The 25,440-nt window shown below is 43.2% G+C and overlaps 1 protein-coding gene and 2 long non-coding RNA genes across 5 annotated transcripts in view; 2 read left to right on the forward strand and 1 right to left on the reverse strand.

Moving 5' to 3' along the window:
- Positions 1–9,834: 9,834 nt before the first annotated feature.
- LOC137444951 (uncharacterized) lies at positions 9,835–12,102 on the reverse strand. Of its 2 annotated transcripts, none has more exons than XR_010988303.1 (3): positions 12,029–12,102; positions 10,794–10,880; positions 9,835–10,149 (listed from the first exon to the last, which is right to left on the reverse strand). It is a non-coding gene; the product is annotated as an uncharacterized lncRNA (long non-coding RNA). The 2 variants fall into 2 exon arrangements; XR_010988302.1 differs by lacking the exon at positions 12,029–12,102 and adding an exon at positions 11,247–11,505.
- Positions 10,966–25,440, forward strand: part of ZEB1 (zinc finger E-box binding homeobox 1) — a 107,073-nt gene continuing 92,598 nt past the window's right edge. The window contains exon 1 of one of the 2 annotated variants that reach the window (XM_068146210.1): positions 10,966–11,071. In XM_068146210.1, coding sequence (XP_068002311.1) covers positions 11,014–11,071 — 58 coding nt within the window. In that variant the 5' untranslated portion in view covers positions 10,966–11,013. Of the gene's footprint in view, positions 11,072–11,967; positions 12,025–25,440 lie in introns of those variants that run through there. The other variant, XM_068146211.1, reaches the window with a different exon arrangement.
- Positions 19,506–24,058, forward strand: LOC137444952 (uncharacterized). Its single transcript, XR_010988304.1, has 3 exons — positions 19,506–20,981; positions 21,561–22,330; positions 23,646–24,058. It is a non-coding gene; the product is annotated as an uncharacterized lncRNA (long non-coding RNA).

The raw sequence follows: 25,440 nt of genomic DNA on the forward strand, positions 1-25,440 counted from the left end.
TGCACAGGCAAGTGCAGGCAATACTACCTACTCTTAGGTCCAACCAACGACAACTGTAACTGCTTTTTACTGCCCTTGGATGAATGAAGGACCATTACGGGCTGATTACTCCCAGTGGGTTGAAGCACTCTCATAATAACATGAATCACTACAAAATACTAAATACACATGACAAAAAAGAAATCAGATGCCATATACATCAATTTAAGAAAGGAGAAATGGACACTATGCACAGGCACTTTTGTGTACAACAGATCATAGGATGCCAGGTTGGAAGGGCTCCCAAGGCTCATCTGGTCCAATGTTTCTAGGTGATGTTGTAGCTGAAATTAAATGGCCCAACACGTTGTCAAGCTGTGTCTTGAAACTGTCCAGTGTAGGACAATCCACTGCTTCCCTTGGGAGAAGATTTCAAAGTCTAACTGTTCTCGTTGTGAAAATTCTTATTTGAGATTCCAATTGGAATCTCTTCAGGAGTAAGTTGTACCCATAAGGTACAGCACTGATGCAGGCAGATCATACAGTAATGCCCACTATAGACAGCTCTGTAGGGTCTTCCCAAAAATCCTCCAACAGAAGACCCATGGATGAAATCATGAGAGGATGAAGCTGGGTATAACCTGCAACTGTAGTTCCTGGGTGCTGTGTGTCATGGGTCTCTCCTTGTATTTTTCCCGGATATTCAAATGAAGGGGCTATGAAAGCACTTCAGCTCTCCTGTTTCCTTCCATAACTTCCTCAGATCCTCAGCTGTAATTAGGACTCCCAAGGGAGAATTTGTAATCACTTAATGCTGACTTGACTCAGCAAAATGCGATGAGGCACCGGCCAAAAACCTCCTTGTGTTCATCTCAAAGAGTGCTGCTTTCCGGAGAACAGCCGCCTCTGTCTCTTCCCTAAGTGCCTTCTGTAGATTCCCACTCTGGCAGCAGTTGGCTAAGCAGGGCTGTCTGGTGAGGAGGGAGCATGCTCCAAGTGATGGATGTGCCACCAGCAAGAACAGAAGCAGACAACTCGTCAGAGGAGCTCTGTTTGGGTTAGAACTTCAATGTGGAGCAGCATCAACAATTCCATAATGGAAATGGTAACAAGGAGATTCCCTTTACCCTCATGGAACATGACTTAATCTCTAGTGGGAGAGGCATGGAGACAAACCTGACACTTTCTTCCACATACATCTTTATCTCTGTGATGTCTTAACATATATAATAACCAACATATCTTAATATTTCAGTGCTTTATTGTAATTATATTTAACTGTGCAATTACTATTACTATTAAATGACTGCTCATTATTATTTTCTGTGTTAAAACTAAGCCAGCAATTTCTTTAACTCTCTCTCTTTAGACAGGAAGATGCTCAGCCAGCATCTAACAGAAGAGTTGAGCTTTCATCTGATACTGCTTTGCATGTTGCTTCAATATGTTCTGATTAAATGTGGCAAGAAGAAATATTCTAATATTGGAATGATGCTTTCCTTATGAAAGGATCCCAGATGGTCAGATAACAGAAGAGAGGTCTCTTACACTGAAATGAAGAGTAACTTAAAAAATGAAGATTACTAGGCCCTACAATCACATGGCATCTTCTAACAGGGAAGACAGAAAAATGTCTGCTGCATCATCATCCTGAAACATGTGTTCTCAGGCTCGAGATCAATGTCTTGATGCCTGCATTTTCTTTTTGAGATCATACCTGCAACGAGGCTGTAGGAAGGGCTCCGCATAGTCTGGTGATGGATCGTGGTCCAGGGAGCACTGGAACCTCTTGAGAAAGCATGAGCTTCCCCACGACTTCAGGAAGTGATGGATCTTCCTAAGCACACTTACCTTTCATAAATTGTCTAGGAAAATACAGGGAAAGCCATATGGCAGCTGCTAAAATTAGGTACCACTTAACATAGTACCTAATTGCAAGGCCACAGAGCCTACATCTGTTGGAACTGGGTGTAGCATGAAATGTCAAATGCAGATTTAGACCCAAGTAGAACTGCAAAAGGGAAATTAAGTGGTTTTGAGATTCTTTTAATTGACAAAGAGCTTCCTAATGAGTTTGTTGAGATTCTAACGGGGAAGAGCAAAAGATGTGGAGCAATTTGAATGTTTTCCCAGCAGGAAAGTGCAATAAAGAATATTTGGAGTTTTTCTGTTACACATTACTCAATGCCACTGCTCTGTAGAGATACAGAGATGTATACCCCTAGATGGTATTTATAATTATGGTAGGTGTTGCTGGAACAAGGAAGTCCAAAGGAATCCTTAAACACTCTTTTTGGTTAAGGAATTTCCCATGCTGTGATTTTGACTAGTTTTTTTAAAGCATTTGTGAAGCCAACCTCTGATTAATGGAACATGACTGACATCATGTATGGCCTTTTGTATATTCTATGGCATACAAGTCAAAATCAAACACAAGCATCTGCCTACAGCTGTCTTCCATGGATATTCCAAGATTGTCTTCAGAGTGGGGTTTGCACAACCTGCAGGATTAGGATTTGGGAACTGTTTTGAAGGAGGAGGAAAGATACATTAATGCATTGCTGAGTGACACATCTTTGCAAGGGGCAGGAAGAAATGGGTTAATGTAGCTGACATAACAGGGGATGAAAATGAAAACTCTGTAACTTGAAAAGGGAAGCTTTAATGTCTCCAACTCTGTAATGTTGCCATCCACACTTGGATATAGTTGGAGCAGCTGAGAAGAAAAACATTGATTACACAACTAGAAATGGTAACCTCTTCAGATAAATGGGAGAAAGACTAAGTCTGCAGCTGCTGCTCCAGCGTGGTGCTTTTAATTTGAACTGCTGCTGTTTCCAGTTTGCTAATACATGGGGATTTGAACAGCAGCCTGGGCTGTGGTGGTGGTAATCTCCTGGGGAGGGATGGGGCAGGCAGATGCAGCTGTAACCACGGGATCACAAATCTAGGCCAGGCCCATGACTTTGTGACCCTCCTAATCTTTAAAAATAGCTTTTTGCATGTGTTTGTGTATGCAAACAGCTGCAGTGCAGTAACAGATACACACCATCATTTTAGGAAATTTGTTTTGCATATTGTTTAGCATTCTGAAAGAAAAGTTAGTGAATAAAGGCACTCCGAACTCTTGGGCAGTAGGACATGAGAGGCAGCATCCAGTAGCAAGCAAGAAAAAGAACATACAGATGGATCCACACCAAATATTTCAGTGTTATTTTAGCCATGGGTTTTGCTCTGGTACATTTGGTGATCCCTGGCTGGCTGGACAGTCTGTCTAGTATTTTTTTTCTACACATGAAAGATGTCCTGTTTGCTGAATTTGGCATTTCAGACCGGTCACAGCAGTGGGCACATCTCTCCATTTGGATTTTTTTTCCTCAGCCTTGCCCAAGTCAACAGAAAAGGTTATCCATCAGTATATCACAGGAAAAGAAACAGGCTGTGAGGAACAGTACCAAGCCCATTTGCTTAGGATTTGTATCAATATGCATCAGTTGTGTATGTCCTTGAAATGCAGTTTCAGAGGCTATAAAACTAATGTAGTTCATTACTACTCGAGAGAAAATGTGACTGATTTAGTCTGACTCAGATTAAGACCAGACTGTAGTTAAACTGTCTTGAAACAGACTCTAAAGAATAGTTGTGCATAAGCTACCTTTCACAAGGGAAATTAACAGTGGTTGCAAACATAATTTTTCTGACTTTGTGGAATAAACATTTAAGCGAGCAACAATGTTAAGATAAAAGCATCACACAACCTATAACCATTATTTAGGAACAGGGCAATCTGTATGAAGCAATCACCAACTAAAGATAAAGCAGTCTAAGGCGAGGCATGCGAGTAAGCATAGACCTGGATTCAGGGTGAAGATTGTTACTGTAGTGAGGAGCTTTTCCATTTGGCAAATTGAGCTTCCCATGAAGTTCTGGATGTCATTTAGAATAAATGGCATGGCACCAAGAACTATTATTAATAAAACAATTAGGCAAATTCCTTCTGTCCTTTTTTTCAGGACGATGCAACAATGACTCCAAACTGAAGCACACCTGTGTGCAGGGATATACTGACCTTTTGAACGGTATCTTTGCAGGATAAGGTTTTCACAGTTATCCTCTCTACCCTGAGCCTGCCCAAATGTTTTAGAAACATTTGGCTGGATTATAAAGAATTAGTTATTTATTTTTCAAGGCCTTTTTCTTCCCCCCCCCCCCCCCCCCCCCCCCATGCCATAACAAATGTTTTTGTTGCCTTTGAGGTTGTGTGGTACATGGTACATTATGCAAAAATGCACAGAGCTGGTATGGCCTTGTCAGGGAACAGCGTCTAAAGATACTTGGCAAAAAGAGACACCAGCTGCAGGTGAGGTAACAAATTCTAGGACTTCACCCTGCAAAATTGGAATCAAAAATTAGAGTGGAGAGATGAAGTCATCTCCATAAAATCCAACAATTATATGACAGGAAAACATATCTCACTGACTGGACTGATGTCAAGAGTAAGAGATGGGGTGGAATTCATCTCACTTGACTTCAGATGCCTCTAAAGTATACCAGGCTCTACTGACTAGATCTCCACTAACTACAGCAGCAGCCTGGAGGGACTAGCCCAGGAATCTAATAAAGGGAATTCTCAAATCATTTGGTTCCTGGAAATCTCTGGACCACCTGCCCTGCTTGAAACAATTGCTCTAATCCAAGCTTAGAAAACCGGGGTAAAAAGGACATTTTCTATTTGATCTCACATAAAATCTTTTCAGGCTTTTATTTCCACAAGGGAAAAAAGTTTTTGGGTTGGATAGATCCAAAACTTTCCTTTTTTGATCTTGCAATCAAGAATTCCTGATATGCATAGCCTTACAGGAGAATTAGAACTCACTTCCAGTTCTTTATCAACTTATGGCCATTCTCGCACTGAACTGCCGATCCCCGTTCCAGTAAACTGGACTCAGATAGAATTACACTAGATTTTACATGGCTCTGTAGTGCCAACAGACTTGGTGTGTGCATTTGAGTTTCAAACATGCTGTTGTCCACTTTAACACCACTTCTTTGTACCTGCCAGACAGACCCTTACCTTACCAAACAGGAGAATCAGATCAACTATGATGAGTACATCAAACCTTCAGCAAATCTTCCCATCTCAGAAAATTACCATTTCAATATCTATGCTTCTACTCATGGCATTGATGGATGATTTGTTGAGGTCTCTTAAGGAAAATTGTATTTATACCTTTATTTTGGTAGACTCTTACAGTCTTTTTTTTTCCCTCTGGTTTTCTTTATATTATTTCTGTGTATTCAGAACACATACTGCAAGCTCCAAAACTACAGCAGCTCCAAAACAGCTTTCCCTTAATGTGTTATCAAACATAGCCTGCAAAAGTATTATGCACTTTGCAGTGAGAAAAAAAAAAAGGCAAATAAAGAATAACAAATGAATAACATCTAACATTAGAATGTGTTCCAGCAATTAAAATCCCCAAATATAATTAAGAAATCAGTTTTAAGTCGGGATTTAAAGAGCTGGGTGAGCCAGCTGTACAGATAACATAACAAAGAGAATGACTCCAAATGAGAGCCAAATGAGCAATCACACAAAACTGTGAGACAGCAAACAGCAAGAGGGCTGGAGAGCAGAACTAAATCAGAAACAGAGTGTAAGTTACAGAAGGAGACAAACAAGAACCATATGGGGAAATCTTCACAATACGTTAGTGTTTAATTAGATAATGTAATGGCTAAGGACACTCATGCAGAATCATCATAAGCAAAGATGAATGGAGAATGTGCTACCAATAAAACCAGATAATCTAAGTGCACCACAACTGTAATCTGATCAGTCACAAGCTCAGATGTAATTTAAAACAAGAAATAATATTTTGATGCAGTGCTTTGCTACTGCATCTAGTAGTAGGAAATACAAGTATTGAAGCAGGTATTCTCAACTGAAGTTCAGGTACTCTGAAACCAAACCAAACCAAACCCCCCAAACCCAAGCAAACAAACAAACAAACAAATCACAGCTGTTCAGAACCCAGTGCTTGTACCCAAATTTGCATCCCAGTTCTACTTTGAGCAGGCAAAATTTGCCTTTTGGAGGAACACTGTGGAGAATCTTTTTGATGTCTTTCCTTTTCTATACCTGTTTTCTACTTGTGTGAAGGCTCTGAAACAGAGATCACATCTAAAGTTGAGATCAGCATGAGAATGGAAATTGTAGGACCTGGTTTTCATACTTGTATTTTGTGCCCCCTATCAACCTGACATAGGCATCAGCATAGGTTAACTGCTATCAAGAGGATAACAGCATGAAAGCAGCAGGGCAAAATGACAGCAAGGGAAACAAGATGGGTTTGAAGGCCTTTGTGACATTCACAGACACTTTCTCTTAACAAGGAAGATTTGGAAAGTCAATCACATATGTGCAAGTCATGACAACTGTAACTAGCCATGTACACATCCATGCTTCCTGGCAGCTTACATCCTTGTGTGCAAATCTTTCAAGCTGGTACAGCCTCCTCAAGTCATGACAATTTATTAGGAATCATAGCTTCGAGCTTTAAATGAGCAGATATATTCATGGTAAAGTACTGAAAGAGAAAAAAGAATAAGCTGAAGAAAGTGTGTGTGGGGAAGGTAATTTCTCTTGATAAATATTTACAAACTTTAAGTGAATGTGGAGATTTCAAGTGGCTTTACCATTTTTCCAGGCTGGAAAACATCCCAGGGTACATCTTCAAAACTTATTAGATTCACTGGGAAGCAAAAATAGAAACTGAAAGACCATCTGGAAGGGCACCAAGACTGTATGTTGATATCTCTAAACCCCATATTTTATTCAAGATTAGTTTCTCAACTTGCTGCCGTCAAGCTGTGTATTTCTGGGTCAGTTTCTATAGAGGACAAAAAGCATATTTCCAAAACAGACAAAAAAAAACCCCCAAGAACCCAAACAATTCTAAGAACTGGCATTGCAAGACAATGCAGGGAAGTGAAAATGAAGTTTCACCAATGGAAATCAGAAAAGAAAAAAAAATCAAAACAGAATCTCCACAAACCAGAAATGAAACAAGAAAAATATTCACTGAGTCGTTTTTCCACTATAATTCTGAATTCATTCAACTAAGTGAAAACCATGGAAATCTAGAACACTTCAGATAGGATGTGAAGCTTCCTTTCATGAACATGAGTAAAGAGTGGGCACAGGGAGGACTGGTTGCTTTTATTGAATAATACAAATTTAAGAGGCCATAAATCACAACACAGCATACGTGACCTGCTTTTAAAATGGCAAAAACTGCCTGCAACAATCAGCTGGGGTTTGAGCATCCATACTCCAGTGTGACTACTGGAGTGGCTTTAATTCCTGCTTTTAGACAACGGAATCTCAAATTAGGTGAAGTACAGCTGCTATGCAATCTGACATTTTGTCCCAATATGCCTATTTTGGTTGTCTAAATCCCCCTCCTCCCCCAAATTATGTCACTGGAGACAAAAGTTATTTGTTATCACTCACCACTGTCTTTGAATTCCTCCTCTGAAGAACCATATTCTCAAGGCAGCCCCATTTAGGAGGATGTAGTAAATACCTTATTGCTGTCTACAACTACCTGAAGGGAGGTTGTAGCCAGGTGGGGGCTGGTTGGTCTCTTCTCCCAGGCAACCAGCACCAGAACAAGAGGACACAGTCTCAAGCTGTGCCAGGGGAAGTTCAGGCTGGATGTTAGGAAGAAGTTCTTCATAGAAAGTTATTGGCCATTGGAATGGGATGTCCAGGGAAGTGGTGGAGTCACCATCACTGGAAGTGTTTAGGAAGAGACTTGATGGGGTGCTTGGTGCCATGGTTTAGTTGATTAGATAGTGTTGGATGATAGGTTGGACTTGATGATCTCAACAAGTCTCTTCCAACCTGGTTAATTCTGTTCCATTCCATTCCATTCCATTCCATTCCATTCCATTCCATTCCATTCCATTCCATTCCAGGCTTTGCTAAGATTTTGCAGATTTGGACATTAATTTAAATTCTTGCATCTCTGACTGAGAAGTCAGATTGAAAGCTGTGCACCATAAAGGAATTTTTCACTCTTGCAGCACAAACCAGTTTACACTGCATATACAACGTACAGAACACTAGAGAGCAAGAATTTTAACTAGTGGGTTTGCATCCAGCATTAGAATTTATTAGGTCAAAATGCTTTGACAGTGGCTGCATCCTTAACTGAGATGCTTTTTAGGACAGTAAATAATGGGAACTTTGTATACAAGGATGTGAAGTGCCCAGTTGCATGGATTAAATACATCAAAAGTTTAAAAACCAACCCAAATCACTGACGTACCTATTTAAAAGCTGTGAACACGACACTTCCACAGTGAAGAGTGATTGAGGTAATCAATAACTTGATGCAAAACATTCTCCTCTGCTGTTTTAGTTTCTAGACCCCCTTAGGTATCTGACATAACATGCACAAAGCATGCTTGGGTTTTCTCATTTATCAAAACAATAGCAGTGGAGAGCTAGCAATGCTCCTGCCAGTTTCAGTTCTGCTCTTCAGAAACTAATGGGCAGCAAAAGTTGTCACCAGCTACCCCTAGCTGGTTGGAGGTCTCCATAAACTAATGCTGAAATAGACACTATGTCTACTTGAAAAAGAGCAGTAACAAACAGCAGGAGAGTGCTTCTCTCCTCATTCTGCTCAGAAGCATACATTGCTCAAAATGAAGAGACGAGAATTCTTATCCAGAAGTAAAAAGTGACACCACCCAATGAAAACAAGCTGCTTAAAGAGGGCCTGGAATTCTGTGTGGACACTGCCAGGGAATATTGTTACAAATGTCTCTACAGCTACATTATTGTTATTTTGATTATTGCAAGTGCCTCCTAAGATATGACACATTTTAAGGAACAAAAACCTGTAGATGATAATTTGGTTAAATTTACCCACAGAACGATAAAAACAATCAAGAATCCTGGAGCACCTTATGTCCTCATTTGCAAACAGTCTCACAGCCACAGGCATCTTCTGTAGAAAGACTCAACAAGCAAAGACACTGAAATATTACAGCTGAACACAAAGGAGATTTCCCCCTTTGACTTTGCAGTTCACTTCAAATTTTGCTGAAAAGTTTCATCTTGCTCTTGGTTTGATGTTGCAGTTCCTGGCTACCCTTCTGTTTGTGCAGTGCTTCCAGCTAACACCCTATCTAATGCTTTTTAAATGACTTCCAGTAGTCCTTCAAACACTTCGTACTGTTTGATTTGTAACCTCTCTAACCGCTCTCAGGTAGATCAGCATTAAATGGTTGAGGTCAGCAACCCATTCACATCAGGTAAAGATAAGTATGTAAAAACACTACACACAGATGGACCAACTTTTAAGAGAGGTATTAGACAAATTATTCATACCTGTCACAGCTCTTTTCATGCAAGTACCCAAATGCATGAACATTTCTGAGGCCACAATTCTGGAAAAAAAAAAGCATCTCTAGATCTTTGAATAACTGCATCCATTTCAGGCCCTTACCTCTTTTCTAAGCATTTGATTGTTTTGACTTCTGGGGAAGCTTCAGATGCAAGGTATTTCCACAAACTTCCAGTGTTCAATAGGTACTTTTCTAGAGCCATCTTATGCTGCTTCCATCAGATGAGGTGGTGTGTCAGAGTGTGTGAACACAGCACATGGGGACAATGTAGAGTAGCTAAAGGCCTCACATTCACTAGTGGGTCAATTACTTATTGCAAGTATTCCATTAACAGAAGTGTCTTCATTGAAAGTTAATTTGTTTGGATAAAAGAATTCCCCACAAGCAGTTATTCTAGGATAAAGGGGAAAAAAAAAGGAAATAAGAAAGCCTAGAAAGAAATGGAAATTTACTAAATTATTTTATTGCCTGAAGTGAAAAGCGAGAGTAAATAAATAGTACAAGTGTTTGATGGTAATGCTTTAGCTTTCAATACATTAAATATGTTTAATAAGCCCAAACGAGGTTGCTTATGAATTATCTGTGAAAAAGGGAGCTCTTCCCGTTTTATTTTTTAGGGCATCAAATTTTATACCTCTTCTCCTCTTCGTGAAAGCAGGAAGTATGACTAAGGAAACCCCAAGAGTGACAGATTTCCCATACTGTGGGAACGGCATCACTCTCAATCAGCTGTTTGTTTCTTGATTAGACCTGTAACGCAAAGATTACCGTCACGATGTGAACCAGCCCGCCCCAGCTCCGCTGCGCTGCCCTCCCCGATCGAATCCTTCCCGGTCGGGTCACGCTGAGGGAGCCCGCGGGGGACACGGGCTGCAGAGGCGGGGAAGAGCGGACCCGGCGACGGCCGCATCACCGCTCCAACTGCAGAGGCAGGTGCCCGGCGCAGGAGCGAGAAGCTGGGTGGGCACAGGCTCAGCCTCACCGGGCCCGGCTGCTCCCGCTGTACCTGGAGACGGCTGCCGGCGGGCTTGCACAGGGCAGGCCGCAGGCCAGCGGGGCAGGAGGTACCTGGAAGCGGGGCGGCCCGCCCGGGCCGGGAGGCAGGATACGTGCCGGTCCCTGAACACGGCGATACGGGACGAGCGGAACTCCGCCGCAGGACACGCCAACAGCGAGGATCCCCCTCCACAGCCCCGGGGACCGGCGCCCACTGACACACCCCCCGACCCCCAAGACTCCAGCCCCCTCGTCCCGCCCCGCCCGGCGGCGATCGCCCCCGTTCCCCGTCAGCGAAAAGCTGGGGGGACGCAGCCCGCGGCGGGTCGGGGGATGTCCGGGCGGCGCCATAGCCACCTCGCGGAGCCTCCGCCGGCCGTGGCCGCCGCTCCCGGTACCTGCGGCCGCAACTTTTCCCCCGCCGCCGTTCAAACGTCCTGCCGTAAAGCGCCCGTCTCCCCTGGCAACAAGGTTCCGGCCGAGCACTAGGTGTAGGAAGGTGATGTAAAAGTAAAACCACCCAGTGTCGTAAACCAGGTCCGGGGGGGAGGGGAGGGGAGGGAGGGGGGAGGGCGGGGGAGGAGGTGACTGGAGCATTTAGACACAAGCGAGAGGATCATGGCGGATGGCCCCAGGTGTAAGCGCAGGAAGCAGGCGAACCCGAGGCGCAATAACGGTCAGTCAGCCCGCGGGGCAGCAGCCCGGCCGCGCTGGGGCGGCGGCGGGGCCGGGGCGGGGGCCGGGCAAAACCGTCCCGAGCGCGGAGGGGGGAGGTTGGGCGGGCGCGAAAGTAATTCCCCCGCCGCTCCTCGCCGGGAGCCGGGCTCCCTCCGCACCGTTATATCCGCTACCTGGTGCCTCCCTCGCCTCGCCGCTTGCCTCCCTCCTCCGCCTAGCGGTGCCTCCGCACTCCGCCGCCTGTCCGGGACCGTTACACGCTGCCTTCCCCCACACGCCCCGCGACCGCCCCGCCACCGCTGCGGGGAGCAGGCTCGGGGGGCCCCCCCCGACCGCGCCGCCGCCCTCCTGCCCGGGCAGGGACGCCGAGCCCCGCGGGGAGCGGTGGGGTAGGCTCCGCCGCCCGGCCGGCCTCGGCAGCCCTAACTCCGAAACTTGTTACCTGCGCGCCCCGGCGGAGCGGGGCCTCCCCGCCCGCCTCCCCCCGCCCCGGCCCCGCCGGCGGGATTGCCTCGCCGCCCGCCCGGGAGTGCCTCTCTGCCGCTAGCCGGAGTTCACCCTCGCTCCCGGCCGGCGCCGCGGGGAGGGCTGGCGCTCGCTTTTCGGGGGGCGGCGGTGGGGGACTCTGACCGCCACCCGGAGAAGGGGAGGGGGCACACCCGGGGAGCGCTGCTGCCGGCGGTGGGGGGTGGCACCGTGGCCGCAGCGGGCAGCGATTCGTGCGGGGGCAGCGCGGCGCGGCCGCCCCGGGCCGGCGGGAGGGGGCCGGCGCCCCCGCCGTCCGCTCGCCGCCTTCGCCGCCTCCTCCCCACCGAGAGTTGGTCCTCGGCGGCGGCCGCGCTCCTTCCCCGCCCTGGGTCCCACCGGGGCGGTGGGGAAGGGAGGGCTGCTCCCGGGCGGCGGGGGCGGGCGCGGGCGGTGAAGTTTCTTCCCTTCCCTCTGGCTTCGGAGGTACCTGTTTGTATAATGATGGGTGGTAACGGTTTGGCCAGGGGCCCCCGCTCCGCTCTCCGTGCGTGTGTGACCGACTGCTGCAGTCTATATAAGGAATTACATTTACATTTCAGACTTCAGGGCTGCCGTGGGGCTGGTGGTGTGCTTTTTTCCTCTTTGGTACGTGTGTTACTTTAAGATGCGTTTGGAAGGTACACGGCAGGGGGAATAAAACGCTCGTAACACCCACTCTCTACTTATTTTCTGGAAAATGGAGAAGTAGTTCTCGCAGCGACTCCTCGCAATAGGGTGCAGAGCAGGAGATTTTGTAACCTTCCTTGGCAATTTTAGGTTGTATGTGGCATTTCCTGTGCAGGGTCACGGATAGGAAGGCTTTCGCTTGCGATCCGAGATGTTTTCATACGCAGTGAGCGGTCTCCGAAATAGATCAGAGTCACGATCGGTGCCTGTCCTCTCTAATCCTGACTGTTTGGGGCATAACGTGGTGACAAACAGCGGCCTTTCCAGGGGCTAACGAGTTGGTTTGATTGCCCTGAACTTAGGAGGGCTTTCTTATTATTGCCGTGTGCGTTTGCTAGCAAGTATTTTCGTTTGCACGCTCGTGTTATTAATTCCTTGTCCTAGTGTAAATATTTATGTTTAGCTCATGATTGGGCTGTGCTAAAGGTAAGTTTGGAAAGTGCTGTTCTCTCTACCTTATTAAAAATGTTGATGATCAGAGAAAGGGGCTTTTCTTGTTGCTGACGACATGTGTGTGACATGTGAGTCTGAACCACCCAGCGTCTGTGCAGGAGCTGTAAACATGTTTACCTGAACAGGAAAGAAAATGGATTTTTCTCTTAAAGATCCGGTGATATGACTGTCATACTCTTTGAGCATATCAACAGATGACTCGAGAGAGAGGTTTAGTGAAAACCTAGCTGTTGAAATCAACAGGGAAAAGAGATTTTTTTTAATCGCTGCAGCAAATGGCAACTTGTGCAGGTAGAAAAAAAAAAAAAGATGGTGTTTAGTTTTCTCCTGCATGCATGTCAGCCCCCTCCTGTCTGCTGGTTTCGCTCTCAAGGGAGGGATTTATTTACCATGCTTGCTGTCAGTGTTTTTCCTTTGTGCTTAATATTAGAAAACCAGATTTGAGGCTGTTTAGCATGAAACATTTTGTCTGCAGCATGTCTCACTCGCAGAAAACAAAAGGTGTATAGGACGTGGTATCATGCCAGGTATTTTTAATCTTCAGCACTTTTAGACCTCCTTGCTGCACCCATTTTATTATTAAAAAAAGCCTCTGAGTCAACTATTTCTGCAACGTAGCAAGAAGTATGTCTTGGTTTAGGCAGGTTTTGGTTCCTATTTCTGAGGAATTAAAACCTATTTAAGCCATGGTGCATCGAAGCATCAGGATCGGTTAGATAATAGCTTCTGGATAATAAAGATTTCTCAGCAGTGGGTTTATGTTTGACTTGCAGATGTTTACTAAAGAAAATTATTAGAACAATGTTAAACCCTTAATATTTAAATGAAGTATGAGACTTCCCCCCCCACGATCTCTAAATGCACTTTGCTCTTCCAGGTGAGTTATCTTCTGTCAAAGAGAGATCCCTGTACAGGAGATGCTTCAGCAACTGCATTGTTTGTAGTATACACTAAATCAATTTTATGCTGGCCCAGTTGCCTTGTTCCCCACTTTCCCACAGAATGTGAGATGATTAGAGAGAGATTGCACTTGACATCCAGTATACCAGCTAATAATACTGGGCTATGGCATGGAGTTACTGTACTGTAAACTACTTCTGTTTATCTGTTGGTAAATTTAACACAGCTATTCCTGTAAACTTTTGGGTTGGGTTGGGTTTGGTTTGGCTTTCTCTCCCTGCGTTTGTGGGCCAGAACTTATGGCTGCCATCCTGCTGCATTAACTGTTGCTGGAAATGTCTTAACTCTGGAGCTGGTTCCTTTTCTGCCTTGTTTATTTGCCCCTACAGAGACGATTGGCACTACCATTAAAACCTCCAGTTGAAAGAAAATCTGGCACTTCCTACCTGAAGAAAACTGTCCCGTGTCATTGTCCTTACTTCGGGCTAGTACATGAAAGCATCTGCTGCAGCAAAGGAGTTAGCAAAGTGTTGGGACGATAGCACCATACTGATAAAGCAGAAACATAGCACTGGTTGAGAGTCTGTTTCTTTCTACCTTTCCTCCTCCTCTTTTGATAGAGCAATGAGGAGCAGGAAAGAGGGATGTGATTTTAGCCAGTCACCTGAATTGCCACACTATGCAAATCCTGTGTGGTCTTTTAAATAGATTCAGTACCAGCAAAAGTTGGTTTGTTGTTTTGTTTGGTTTTTTTCCCACCCTGTGTTGTCTTACAGGGTCAGCATTAGCTGCTTTCTTAGACTCTGTCATATGTATATATATATAATAGCATTCTCTTAATTCTTATTAAACAGCAAAAGTAGAAGTAAGGTTCTTCAGCAATGCTGTGGGACAAGTAAAACAAGCAAAATATTTAAAACTTCCCTTACTGAAGGGGGGAAAAAAAGATAGTAACTTTTCATAGTGATATTCTGAAAATAATCTAAGTGTGCCTTCTGTTCTTCAGATGTGTCTTTACTAGGGAAAAAGAAGAATGCATGAAACCGAGTAAATTCTGCATGCTGTCAGGTCTGTGCGAGGAGGGAGTATGAGGCAGGCTTTTTTTTACTACCCGTTGGTAACTGAGTTCATTCCCAAAAGGTTACAGGGGTTGACTTGTGCCATTTCAGTTGCTTTGCAGTTGTATTTCCTTTCTTTCTATGCTTATTACATAATTTCATATAAAGTTCTGCCTCAAAGCAAAAGACTGCAAGAAGATCGTGAAGTGCCTTTGAATAAGGCAAGAGCATGGCGTGTTTCTGTGAGCTCCAAGGTGTTAACTCCTGGCAGTATGTCAGGTGTTAGCGATGCCTGGGATATAGCATTCCTTGCTGTGTCTGTCTTCTCTTGCACACCCTCCTTTTCTTTTTCACTAAGTATTGTGTTTTCACTCCAGCATTAATTTAAACTTGCAATTGGGGAGTTGAGGAATGTAGCCCGAGTTAAAATTCCAGGCACAGTGAGAAGGTCTGCATGGACAACTGCATTAACTGTTTGAGTCCAAGGAACTCTTCTGTCATATAAACAAATTATACTACTGTTTTAATGTTAACTACTGAAATATAATAGGAATGCCCTTAGAAATGTCATTCTCTCTCCATTTTTTTTTTTTCCTCTGGGTAATCTGTGTTTATTTTAACAGTTGTAAAGTGTTTTAAAGTATTAGCTACCTGAGGCAGAGGCTTTTTAAAAGGTGATTAGTTGCCTGAAACTGGTTTCTTTGCTCATATGACTCTGGTAAACATGCTGTTGAAACAGTTGATGAAACTTTCCTTCTGTCATGGGCTTCCCTAGCAGAGAAGTTACTCAGATTGAATTTTTTTTTTTTAAGAAGTGTGATGATTTGATTTTTGTGGACTCAGCCCAGATTTTCTGTTGAATGTTTTACTGGTACGTCGTGTGTTTGTCCCCACTGAGGTTTTTCTGTGGGCTTTGGGCTTCGTGACTGGTCCAATTACTGTTGGCATTGCTGATTTTAGGCTCCTGCTCTCTAAGTGAGCTCCTCTGCCATCAGTGAAGGGGGAAGGGGTCCCACAACCCTCCCCTCTCTTTCCCCACTGGGACTTGGGTGGTGGTAGGAACCTGTCAGTTCTTCTTAGGAAGTTTTGCCCTGGTGGTGAGAGAGACTGGAGTAATCTAATGTAAAAGTATCGGTGCCATTCCTCTCTTCATGTGGAAACATCTGTTTTAATAGGGTTTAAAATGCCTGCAACGGATGGCAGACATTTTTAACATGCGTGGGACAGTGTTACCCTGTTAAAGAAATAAACCCAAGCTCTGTGAAGCTTGGCTTGTGGCCTTTTTGCTCGTTTGGTTTTTAACTGATTTCTTGAGCAAGTGGTCTCTGTTACAAGAAAGCTGCTGGAATGACAGCGTTTAGCCAAATGCCTCTTAAGAATCTCTTTGTGTGCATTCAGTCATTATTATTTACCAAAAATATAAGCTCACTGCTTTCAACTCATTAGCTGTTTGTAGTCATTTCCAAAACTCTAGCTAATTGATATTGCAAGCTGATTAGAATACGGTGTGCTTCATTGACTGTAAATCTGATATTTAACACTACATACTGCATCTCTGGAGATCCTGAAGACTCTGCTGGTGGTAGATTTCACACAACTACACAAAACAAGAGCTTGAAAAGGGAAGTAACTGGTTTTATGTAGGCTTTCATGCCAGTTTTCAAAGCGCAGTCGCAGATGAACTCTCAAGTGCTTAATAACAATATTCCTGACATTCTGGCCATACTTACCTACTTTTTTGCAAATGACTCACCAGGTAGGGTCTTTGCTGTTGCAGGCAATTAAGCACAGGACCTGGCTTGCATCTGCATTCTCAGAAACTTTGGTGCTTCATTCTGGCAGCTATAATAGGCCTGTTATTTTTGAGAACTAAATACTCCAGTGACTTACCCAAGGTCACACAGGAAGTCCATAGCAAGGCTGAGTTCAATCCATTTTTAATCCTTGAGACTACCCTTACATTTGTCCTGTTCTTGAGCCTTAAAGAGAAAGAACAGATTTATCATTTTGCAGTTTACTGTTCCTTTCAATTTAATTACTGAAGCTTTCGTATGTGTTGTCTTGAAATACTTGTACTTACAGCTAACAAGTGGTACTTTGCAAACCTCAGTTTTTCTACTTGGCCATTTTTAGATGGTATTGAGACAGTGTCTTCACTGGTGATGTTTCCTGTCTGGATGCTGAGCGTTGATGTAATGATGTGCTGGACAAGTAGCATTTTGTCTTCTCATCTTTATTACATACCCAACTCTCAAGTTCAGCCATGTATAGGTAAACAAAAGTAAAACACAACAGGAGGGAATTGGTTTAAGGCCTACACTGTTAACAAAAATATCCCCACTCTGATGTGTGGGGTGTTTTGAGGACTGTTTTCTTAGAGATTAATATCTCAGCACAGACTGTGTAATCAGATACTGGTGTTCTTGGGACAGTAACAACTAAAGAGGAGTCTCAGCATGCAGTTGTTATTTCTGATATTTGAAAATGATTTCTAGGTAAATATAAAAGCATTAAGTCCTCCTTAAAACAAATTCCCCCAGAAATACATAAATGTTGGGCCTAGAAAGTCTGCTTGACTGGGGCAAACATGTGGCAAGTCTAGGTTTTGCCACTGCAACTGTTTGTCACAGGGGGCTGCCGTTGCTATGACACAGCCATGTGGGAAGTGGCTATGGGTGCAGGTGGGTATTGCTCTTGCTTGGGGGGCCTGGGCAGGTGGGGAGAGTGATCTGGTATCTTTATTAGTGAGCTTGTGTGGTTGAGTCTAGTCATGAGACATTGCAATAGGTCAGCTCTGGTAGAGACACCTTGTTGAAGTAAATACTGTTTGAGATCTGCAGTTAAACCCAATCACCAGAACTCCCAGGTACACCATGGAGGGTGAAGGGATGTGTGTATGGGCAGGAGTGTATGGGCAAGAGCAAAGAGCATGTGTGGGAGGGAAGGAGGATGGAATAGGGGAAGGGAGTGTTCTGCTTCTCACTGGAGATTTGATACCTTATTTGTAATGCACCTTGGTGGCCTTCTACAGAGCAGTGAATCTAGGTCCTGGTTGGCTGCATGATATCACCACACTGGGAAGTAGTGTTGACCTCAGTTGGCTAGATAATGCCTTGAAACACTGGAATCGTTGGGGGATTCTGTAGGAGGGTTTTGTGTTTCTGTAATGCTTTCTGCTTCTATGTTACAAGTTTTTTAACCTTCTCACTAAATCATTGCCTCTGATATTCCAACTGAGTCAATTTGTTGAGCTACTTATCAATTGCACAGGTATTTCTGAGTCTTGGTGAACTTCTCTGGCTCATTCCTGCTGTCTTATTTTTAGGTTATTGGAAAGAGTAACAGAAGTTTGGTATTTTTAAAACCTGTTCACACTTGCAGCTTTTCAATCTTTGCTTGCCCCCCCCCCTCTTTTAAAGAAAGGGTAGGCTTGTTTTCAATTTTCCTTTTGTGTTGGGCTGTGGTTTATTTCATAACCTATTTGTCCTGTTCTTGCATAGGTAAGTAGTAGTCTCCTGTGACAGCTGAGGAGAATGGGCAGCAGAATCAAGAAGAGTTGAGAGCTGACAGATACTGACTTCAGCATAGCTTTATAAATCTATTTCAGTGCTGCTGAGAAAAATACTACCCTCTTCACCACAGTATGTAGGGCCCTTTCAGGCAGTAAAAATGTATGTACTGAGTCTTCTCTTCCTGTATCTGAGCCTATACATCTGATTTCCTTGTGTGAGTACCTGACAGCTTACATTCCTATGTTAGGCATATAGGTGGTGGTAGAGCAGAAAGAAGAAACTCGTTAAGTTTGTATCTATGTGGAGCAGCCAGGCAGTGATTCACATGCTTGGCTAGTGCTGAACATTTTAAACAGGATTCTTTAAACTTGTACATTTGTCACTAAAGGTACTTCAAGTAGAGAAGACATTATTACTTATTTTGTTTTACCTTTGCCTCACTATGTGCTTGTTTCTGATGCCATTACTGTAATGTAGCTGTATCTTTTAACATGCTTTTTCAGAGCAACAGAAGTTAACTAAAAATACACTTTCTCATCTTTGAGAAGTCAGTACTGTTTGAAAGCAGCCTGTTTCAGTTCTCTCCTTTTCAGCTGTCATTCCCAGCTGTCACAGTCTCCTTGATGTGAGGACTTTACCCCCGTTGTTGCAAAGCGGTTTGGTTAACAACTGCTGTCACCCAAAGGTTAAAACCTGAAACCTGGAATCCTTTGTTGCTTCCCTCACAAGTGTGTGCTTTCTGTTTGGTGGCATCTCCCTCGTTGCTGTGCCTTCAATGTGTTCCATCTAGCCTATATTTGCAGAGTTATGTAAAGCAAGTGAACATGTCTAATGATGAACCTGTTCTTCCAGATATGTTAGGGGGCTCAGTTATGACTGAGGAGAGGGTAAAAAAGGATAAATTCTGTCTTGTGCTGATGTTCCATCCTATCCAGTTAGGACCTGTTAGTACAAATAGCAGCCCCCCTAGAGTAAAAGGATGTGCAAAATGGCTATTTTAAACTTTCAAGACCCCCATATGATACTGGAGTGTATCAGAAGCAAAAGGAACAACTCTTCCTTAACTAACTAATATTATCTGCTCCTTTTACATACCTTTTGGGACTCCATGCAGATATCCTCTGTGTTTCTGAGAACTCAAGAAGTGTTTTGGGCTTCACACAAGTCGAGTGTTAGACCAGGAACATTGGTGGAGCTGGCAAGATTATAAACTTGGCCTTTCAGTGTGATGCTGGGAGCAACTTTTATGGACAGCACTTGAAATAAAGGTGTTAAGAGTCTGATGTGGTAGAGAGTATTTTTACTTAGGAACTAGTGTGCCTGTCCTTGTTAAAATCAAATGCTACTTGGGCCAGTAACACTAGGGAACACCTTCAGTTATTGTGATATGAGATGTTTGTGTTATTTCAGCAAACATTCCTTCTCAGATTCTGACTGACAGACACTGAGGGCAGTTTTCTGTTCCATTTTGTGGAGACATCTGTCCAGAGACTGTATATGGGTGAAAGCAAAATGAAATTACAAAACCTCACAAGTGTGGCATGATTGAAAAAGGCCTGGGGAAATCTATTCCATCTGAAAGTGCAATCTAAAGAACAGAAAAATCAGACCTTAATTACAGAGTTTAGGTTGCTTCTTGCTAAACTGGTAGATTTGACCTAAAGAAGCAGGTTTGGTCGTTTTCTTAACACCTTCCCTCTCTCCCAGTCTAACAATTTTTCTTAATGCTCAGAAACGTGAGGTAGATGAGTTGTCCCTTCCTACCCTCCCCCCATACATTTGTTTTTAAACAGTTTTTCTCAATGCCTTGAATTTCTGCCCTGTGTCATTTGAGGTATGCATTAAATTCTCCTTCTTCCCACCTTCTAGTCCATTTGGTTCTTTCTCTGTTTTCTGCACATTATCTAAGTGATGTGAAGTTTAGACTATAAAAGGAGGTGCAGAATCTGTAACCTGTCCAGTCTTCTGTCCTGTTTTGTTTATGTCTTTCCATAGCCTTTCCTTTCTTTGGTACTATTTCTGGCCCAGCTATGCAGCGTAAATTCAAGCGAAATAGAACTAATCCCATACTACTGGTTTCATTCTTATGTGATTGTTCACAGGAAAGACCTAGGTACAGTAGACCCACAAAAAGCGTGAGGTGGTGAATAAGGACTTTGAAGCAGATTTGGAGCTCTAATGACTGGCTTCCTTCCCTGCTGCTGTCCCTTCCCCTTCCTTGCAAAGCATTTTCATTTGAAAAACTAAGGTGTGGTCGTCGGGCATATCTATTCTCAACTTCCAGTAATTTTTTGCTCACTACTGAGCTACCCCATAATTGCATATGCAAATGTACTATTTCTTTTTCCCCTCTTACCTTGTACATGTGGGAGAGAAAGATAAGGTTGCAGAGTATGGCCAGGGATGGTGCTGCTGTTGAGGAGCTGCTGCAGACGGGGAGAAATACTTGTCCTGCAGGACAAGACTTGCAGGGGATTTCAGAACTGTGGTGACTCAAAAGACAAGAAAACCATGTTCTTGCAAACTTAAAGCTTTAGATAGGAGCAGGTTGCTGGACAACTTGTTATAATAACCTGTTTTGATATATTTTTACCTCTGAGTGCTGAGAATTAATTTGCATTTACAATAGGAATTTTATAGTCACACACATACAGTTACTATATCCCAAAATTTTGTCTTCTTAGGCTGTCTTGAGTGTTCCCTGTAGTCACACAAGCCAAACTTCTGTTCCTCTTAACAGTGTTGTAATGATACTAAAACTACAGAGACTAAATGGAAAAGACTATTCATGGTAAGGCTTACCTTGTATTTTTTTCATAGTAGTATCAGTCAGGGTTGGAAGGCACCACAAGGATCATCGAGTTCCAACCCCCCTGCCATGGGCAGGGACACCCCACACTAGATCAGGCTGGCCAGAGCCTCATCCAGCCTGGGCTTAAAGACCTCCAGGGACGGGGCCCCAACCACCTCCCTGGACAACCCATTCCAGGGCCTCACCCCTCTCATGGTGAAGAACCTCCTCCTCACATCCAGCCTGATTCTCCCCACCTCCAGCTTCATTCCATTCCCCCTAGTCCTATCACTACCTGAGATCCTGAGAAGTCCAGATTTTAAATTGACTGCCATACTGTATTCCTGAAACACTAAATATCTTTTACAGTAAGTAGTGGATGTAAGATAGCATCAGCTCTATATTTCAGTCAAAATGCTGGGAGACGCTTTCTGCACAGAAGTAGAACAGTAAACGGATATGAGGAGCAAAATGATGTTGGTAGTTGCAGCACAGGAAAAGGGAAATAGTTCCAGTGACACAGAATGCAGTCTAACATGCCATAGTACTGTTTCACCATGTGATTAATCATGCCTACAGGGATCAGCCTGCATAGCTGATGTGGTAGTGACATGATGGAGAGGGACTTCATAAGAAGATGAGCCAGGTTTGTATCTCAGCACATGAGTGACTCAAACTAGTGGCAGACTTTGTTTCTTTTAGTCTGCTCACACAAGAGGGACAATTTTATCTTTCCAGCTGCAAACGACAAATAGATCACACACACACAACAGAGGTTTATAATCCTGACAGAAAATTCTCCAGGTATTTGATGAAAACTATTGCTGTGGATGTGATGCTTTAAAATTATTTTGGCCAGTACTGCCTGTGGCTGCTGAGATGCTCTCCTTTAGAAACAAAGTAAGTTAGTTAAGAGCTCCAGCAAGCATGGGTGTTTTCTTTATTTTAATATGAAGCTGGAAGCCTTCTCCCCTTAATTACTCCAATGTCTTTAAAAGTAATTAAAGAGCTCCTTGTTATGCAGTATGAGATGCAAATAGTTTCACTGCATTTGTGCTTGCAAATTTACAGTGTCACAATAGTTTGGGATATAGGAAAGTATATACAACTCTTTAAGTAAATCTGAGTTCTTTTCAGAGCAAGTAGGAAAACAGAAGTGCTGAAATTGACAGCTTGCCAAATGTCTTGTTCTCATAGTTTATAATTGCTTATAAACATAGCCCTTATTTCAGCTGACTTTTGCCAATATTTTTAAAGCATTCCAAAGGCCTTTTATAGCAAATCCTCTGCCTAGAAAGATGCTTGTGACTTTTGAAGTTCCAAGATGCTCACGAAGTAAAGCTTTCCAGGTTTGTGTCTTAATGTATCTTAATGTAGGCATCCTAATTAAACCTGGTTGTTGTGGGGTTTTTTGTTTGTTTGTTGTTGGTTGGTTTGGTTTTCTTTAATATCTCCCTAGCCACACTGTCTTCTTTCAACCACAGAAGCATTAAATAGGCCTGCAGTCAAGTGTGTGCCTTGTTGGTTCTTGGGTCTACTCTCAAAACACTTTGTAGCTGAGATGTGTGTGCGTGCACGCGCAACCATGTGTGCTGTTTTCCTGCCTTTTCCTTTTGTCTGTCAAGCTTCTGGCTGATAGCAGATTAGCCATCTGAATGTGGGCAGCAAAGAGTAATGGGCTGTACAAAATGCCTCAGGCTTCTTGCATGCAATAAAATGACTCCATTATAAAGCAAAAAATGACAAGCCTGCCATGCAGGATATCTGTACTGGGGAGATGGAGAGAGTAGCCTTTGGTTTGTGATTGTGTTAATGAGTGTAAAATAAACTTAATTTCTTTTTTCGACTGTCAAAAGTATTGCTAGGTGCTTTACAGAGTAGTGCTGAAGATCCTACCTTCCAGCAGGAAAACAGCAATGAGCTAAAATGGATAATGTATTACTCGCTGCTCCTGGTTGCTATATAGGTGTGTGGGAAGGAAGGGAGCAATAGTGTGAGGGCTCAGTTTCATTTTACCATGAAGGTGTTTGGATATTTTTTTCCCTTTTCTTTTATTCATACAATTTAAAAAAAATATTTCTAGTGTTTTGATTAGTTACAGGGATTACATAATCTGCCCTGCAGTATTTGCTTGATTAAATCTTTTGGATGATGTGCTAATGGAGGTTTGAAGGAAATTGGGCCAGAAATGTGACTGACAGACAGATGATGTTGGAGGAGGATATAAACTATGAAGGTGTAGTGAATTGGATCAAGAAGAGCCACAAGTCTGTGTGCAGACACACAGTAGCAGGATAAATAACTAGGAATCCTATGAAGATTTTTCACAGCTGTGCTTAGCCACTGTAAGAATCTGGTGTTTAAAAAATCCTCTCAGTTCTCTAGCTTATAGTGTCCAGAAGCAGTAGTGGCTGCCCTTGGTTTTCATAGGATGGCTTAGGGACCTCAGATGTACTCCAATCCCCCTGCCATGGGCAAGGACACTTCTCCACTAGTCTTGGTTGCTCAAGACCTCATCCAGTCTGGCCTTAAACACCTCCAGGGAGTGAGGCTTCCACAACCCCTCTGGGCAGCCTATTCCAGAGTTTGACCACACTCATACAGAAGAACTGCTTTCTAAGATCTAGTCTAACCCTACTCTAACTTCCTAACTTCCATTTACAGCTTTCAAGAAGATTTGTGTGTTACTTTTCTGGAATACAAGCTCTAAAAGGTGCTGTCCAGGAAAAACAAGCAAACTACTTTCATTTATGCTAAATGGAGGATCTTCCTGGATTACATCTGCTTGGAAAATGAAGACAGCTTCTCATAAACATGGGCTTCCAAACTATCTGACAAGTCAGCATAAAAGCAGTTCAGCATATGGAATGTGGAGGAGTTGTTAAATCATGCAAAACTTGTCCTAATATTCTTAATTTCAAAGAAACCTCTTAACTTGCATTTGGTTTAATCTGTCATCTCGTGAGTTGGTTCAGTATGTCTCGGTGGATGCAACCAAAGTGGACTCTGGAAATCTGTGCTTCAGCAGCAAGATGTGAACATTGCAACTTGTCATAAATAAAATTAGAGTACTGTTTGAATAACTTTTGTGGTGTGTTTCTCATTCTGTCAGCTGCTGCCAGATTTCACTTGGCTGTTCTGGATGTATATTCCATGCATTACACTGGCTGTGTCCCTTGAAGTTCTCCTTTTAGATGCACTTCACACATCAACTCTTCCCCAGCCTCTTGGATTGATTTTCCTTAAGGGAAAGCCCTTCCTCAAAATGTGTACTTCTTTCTTTCTTTTCCTCTCTGCTAACAAAGTCTGACACACATACACCTGGTTGTAGCACAGATGCTGCTCCCTTGACAGCAGGATTATTTCACTTTACATACACTTCAGTTTTGCAGTTCAGAATTGTTTCTATGATCATATGGGCTTTTTGTGGCACTGAAGACTGTAGCTGCTTTTGAAGGAAGCTGGTGATAAAAGCTTAGTTAACTGCCTCTAGCAGTGGGTAGTCTGTGGATGGTGACAACTAAAATCCATTCCAGGGTAGATTACTAAGAGGGGATCTGTGGGGTTTTTGGTCTCTCCGCTTTTCTTGCCCCATGTGACTGCTGTGGTTTACAGTAGGAAGGCATGAGTTTCTGCAGTCACTGGTAGGTAATGCAAAGACATTTGAGTGAAAATAAGCAGGCTCTCTTCTGGGAGGAGGAGGGAGCTACCTATTTTTACAAGTCTTTCCTCATCTGTGACCTAATTGGCACTACTGAAAGTAGGATGTAATACATTAATGCAGTTCAGAGAAGTCAGATTTATGAATATGAATTAAAATCTAGAACTATTTATGTCTTTTATGTCATTTTTATAATCACACATCATACTGAGAGGTGTTGCTGCCTTGGTCTGACCTGGCTACGGTGTTGTGCCATGACTGGCTTTCAGACAGATTTGGGAAGCTGCAGAATGCCAAAGTGAAACACTTGAAAGCTCAGCTTCACTTAGAAGAAAACGTAGGAAGCAGTTTTTTGTTACCTCAAGGTATTTAGGTAATAGGGGGAAAATGACTCTTTTGACACACAGTTTTATTTGCTGCTTTCTGTGATATGGAGACTACAGTGGAGGAGTAACTGGTTGATATGAGGAAAGTTTGAGTGCAGGTATGAGGAAGATATAAAAGGGAGGGGAATGCACTGTTCTTGCTTCCTAAAGGTACATGGTTGCTCTGAATCATTGGCAAATGATACTGTATGTCAGTCTGACCAAGCTGAGACTATTTCCAAATGTCCCTTTTTGGACAAATTCACTGATATCAGGAGGTCTTGAACTTTAACTAAGTCTTTGTATCTGATGGTTTGAAAATAAACATTTAGTTAACTAGGGTGATTGAGGTTTTTGTATTTAAAAATACAGTGATAAAATATAGTTCTAGTACTAATAAACAGGCTTATCTCTCAATTTTGGCATCTTTTGA

Source organism: Melanerpes formicivorus, unplaced genomic scaffold (assembly GCF_026170545.1).
Source record: "Melanerpes formicivorus ecotype bairdi unplaced genomic scaffold, bMelFor1.0.p_v2 SCAF_13, whole genome shotgun sequence".
NCBI classification, from domain to species: domain Eukaryota; kingdom Metazoa; phylum Chordata; class Aves; order Piciformes; family Picidae; genus Melanerpes; species Melanerpes formicivorus.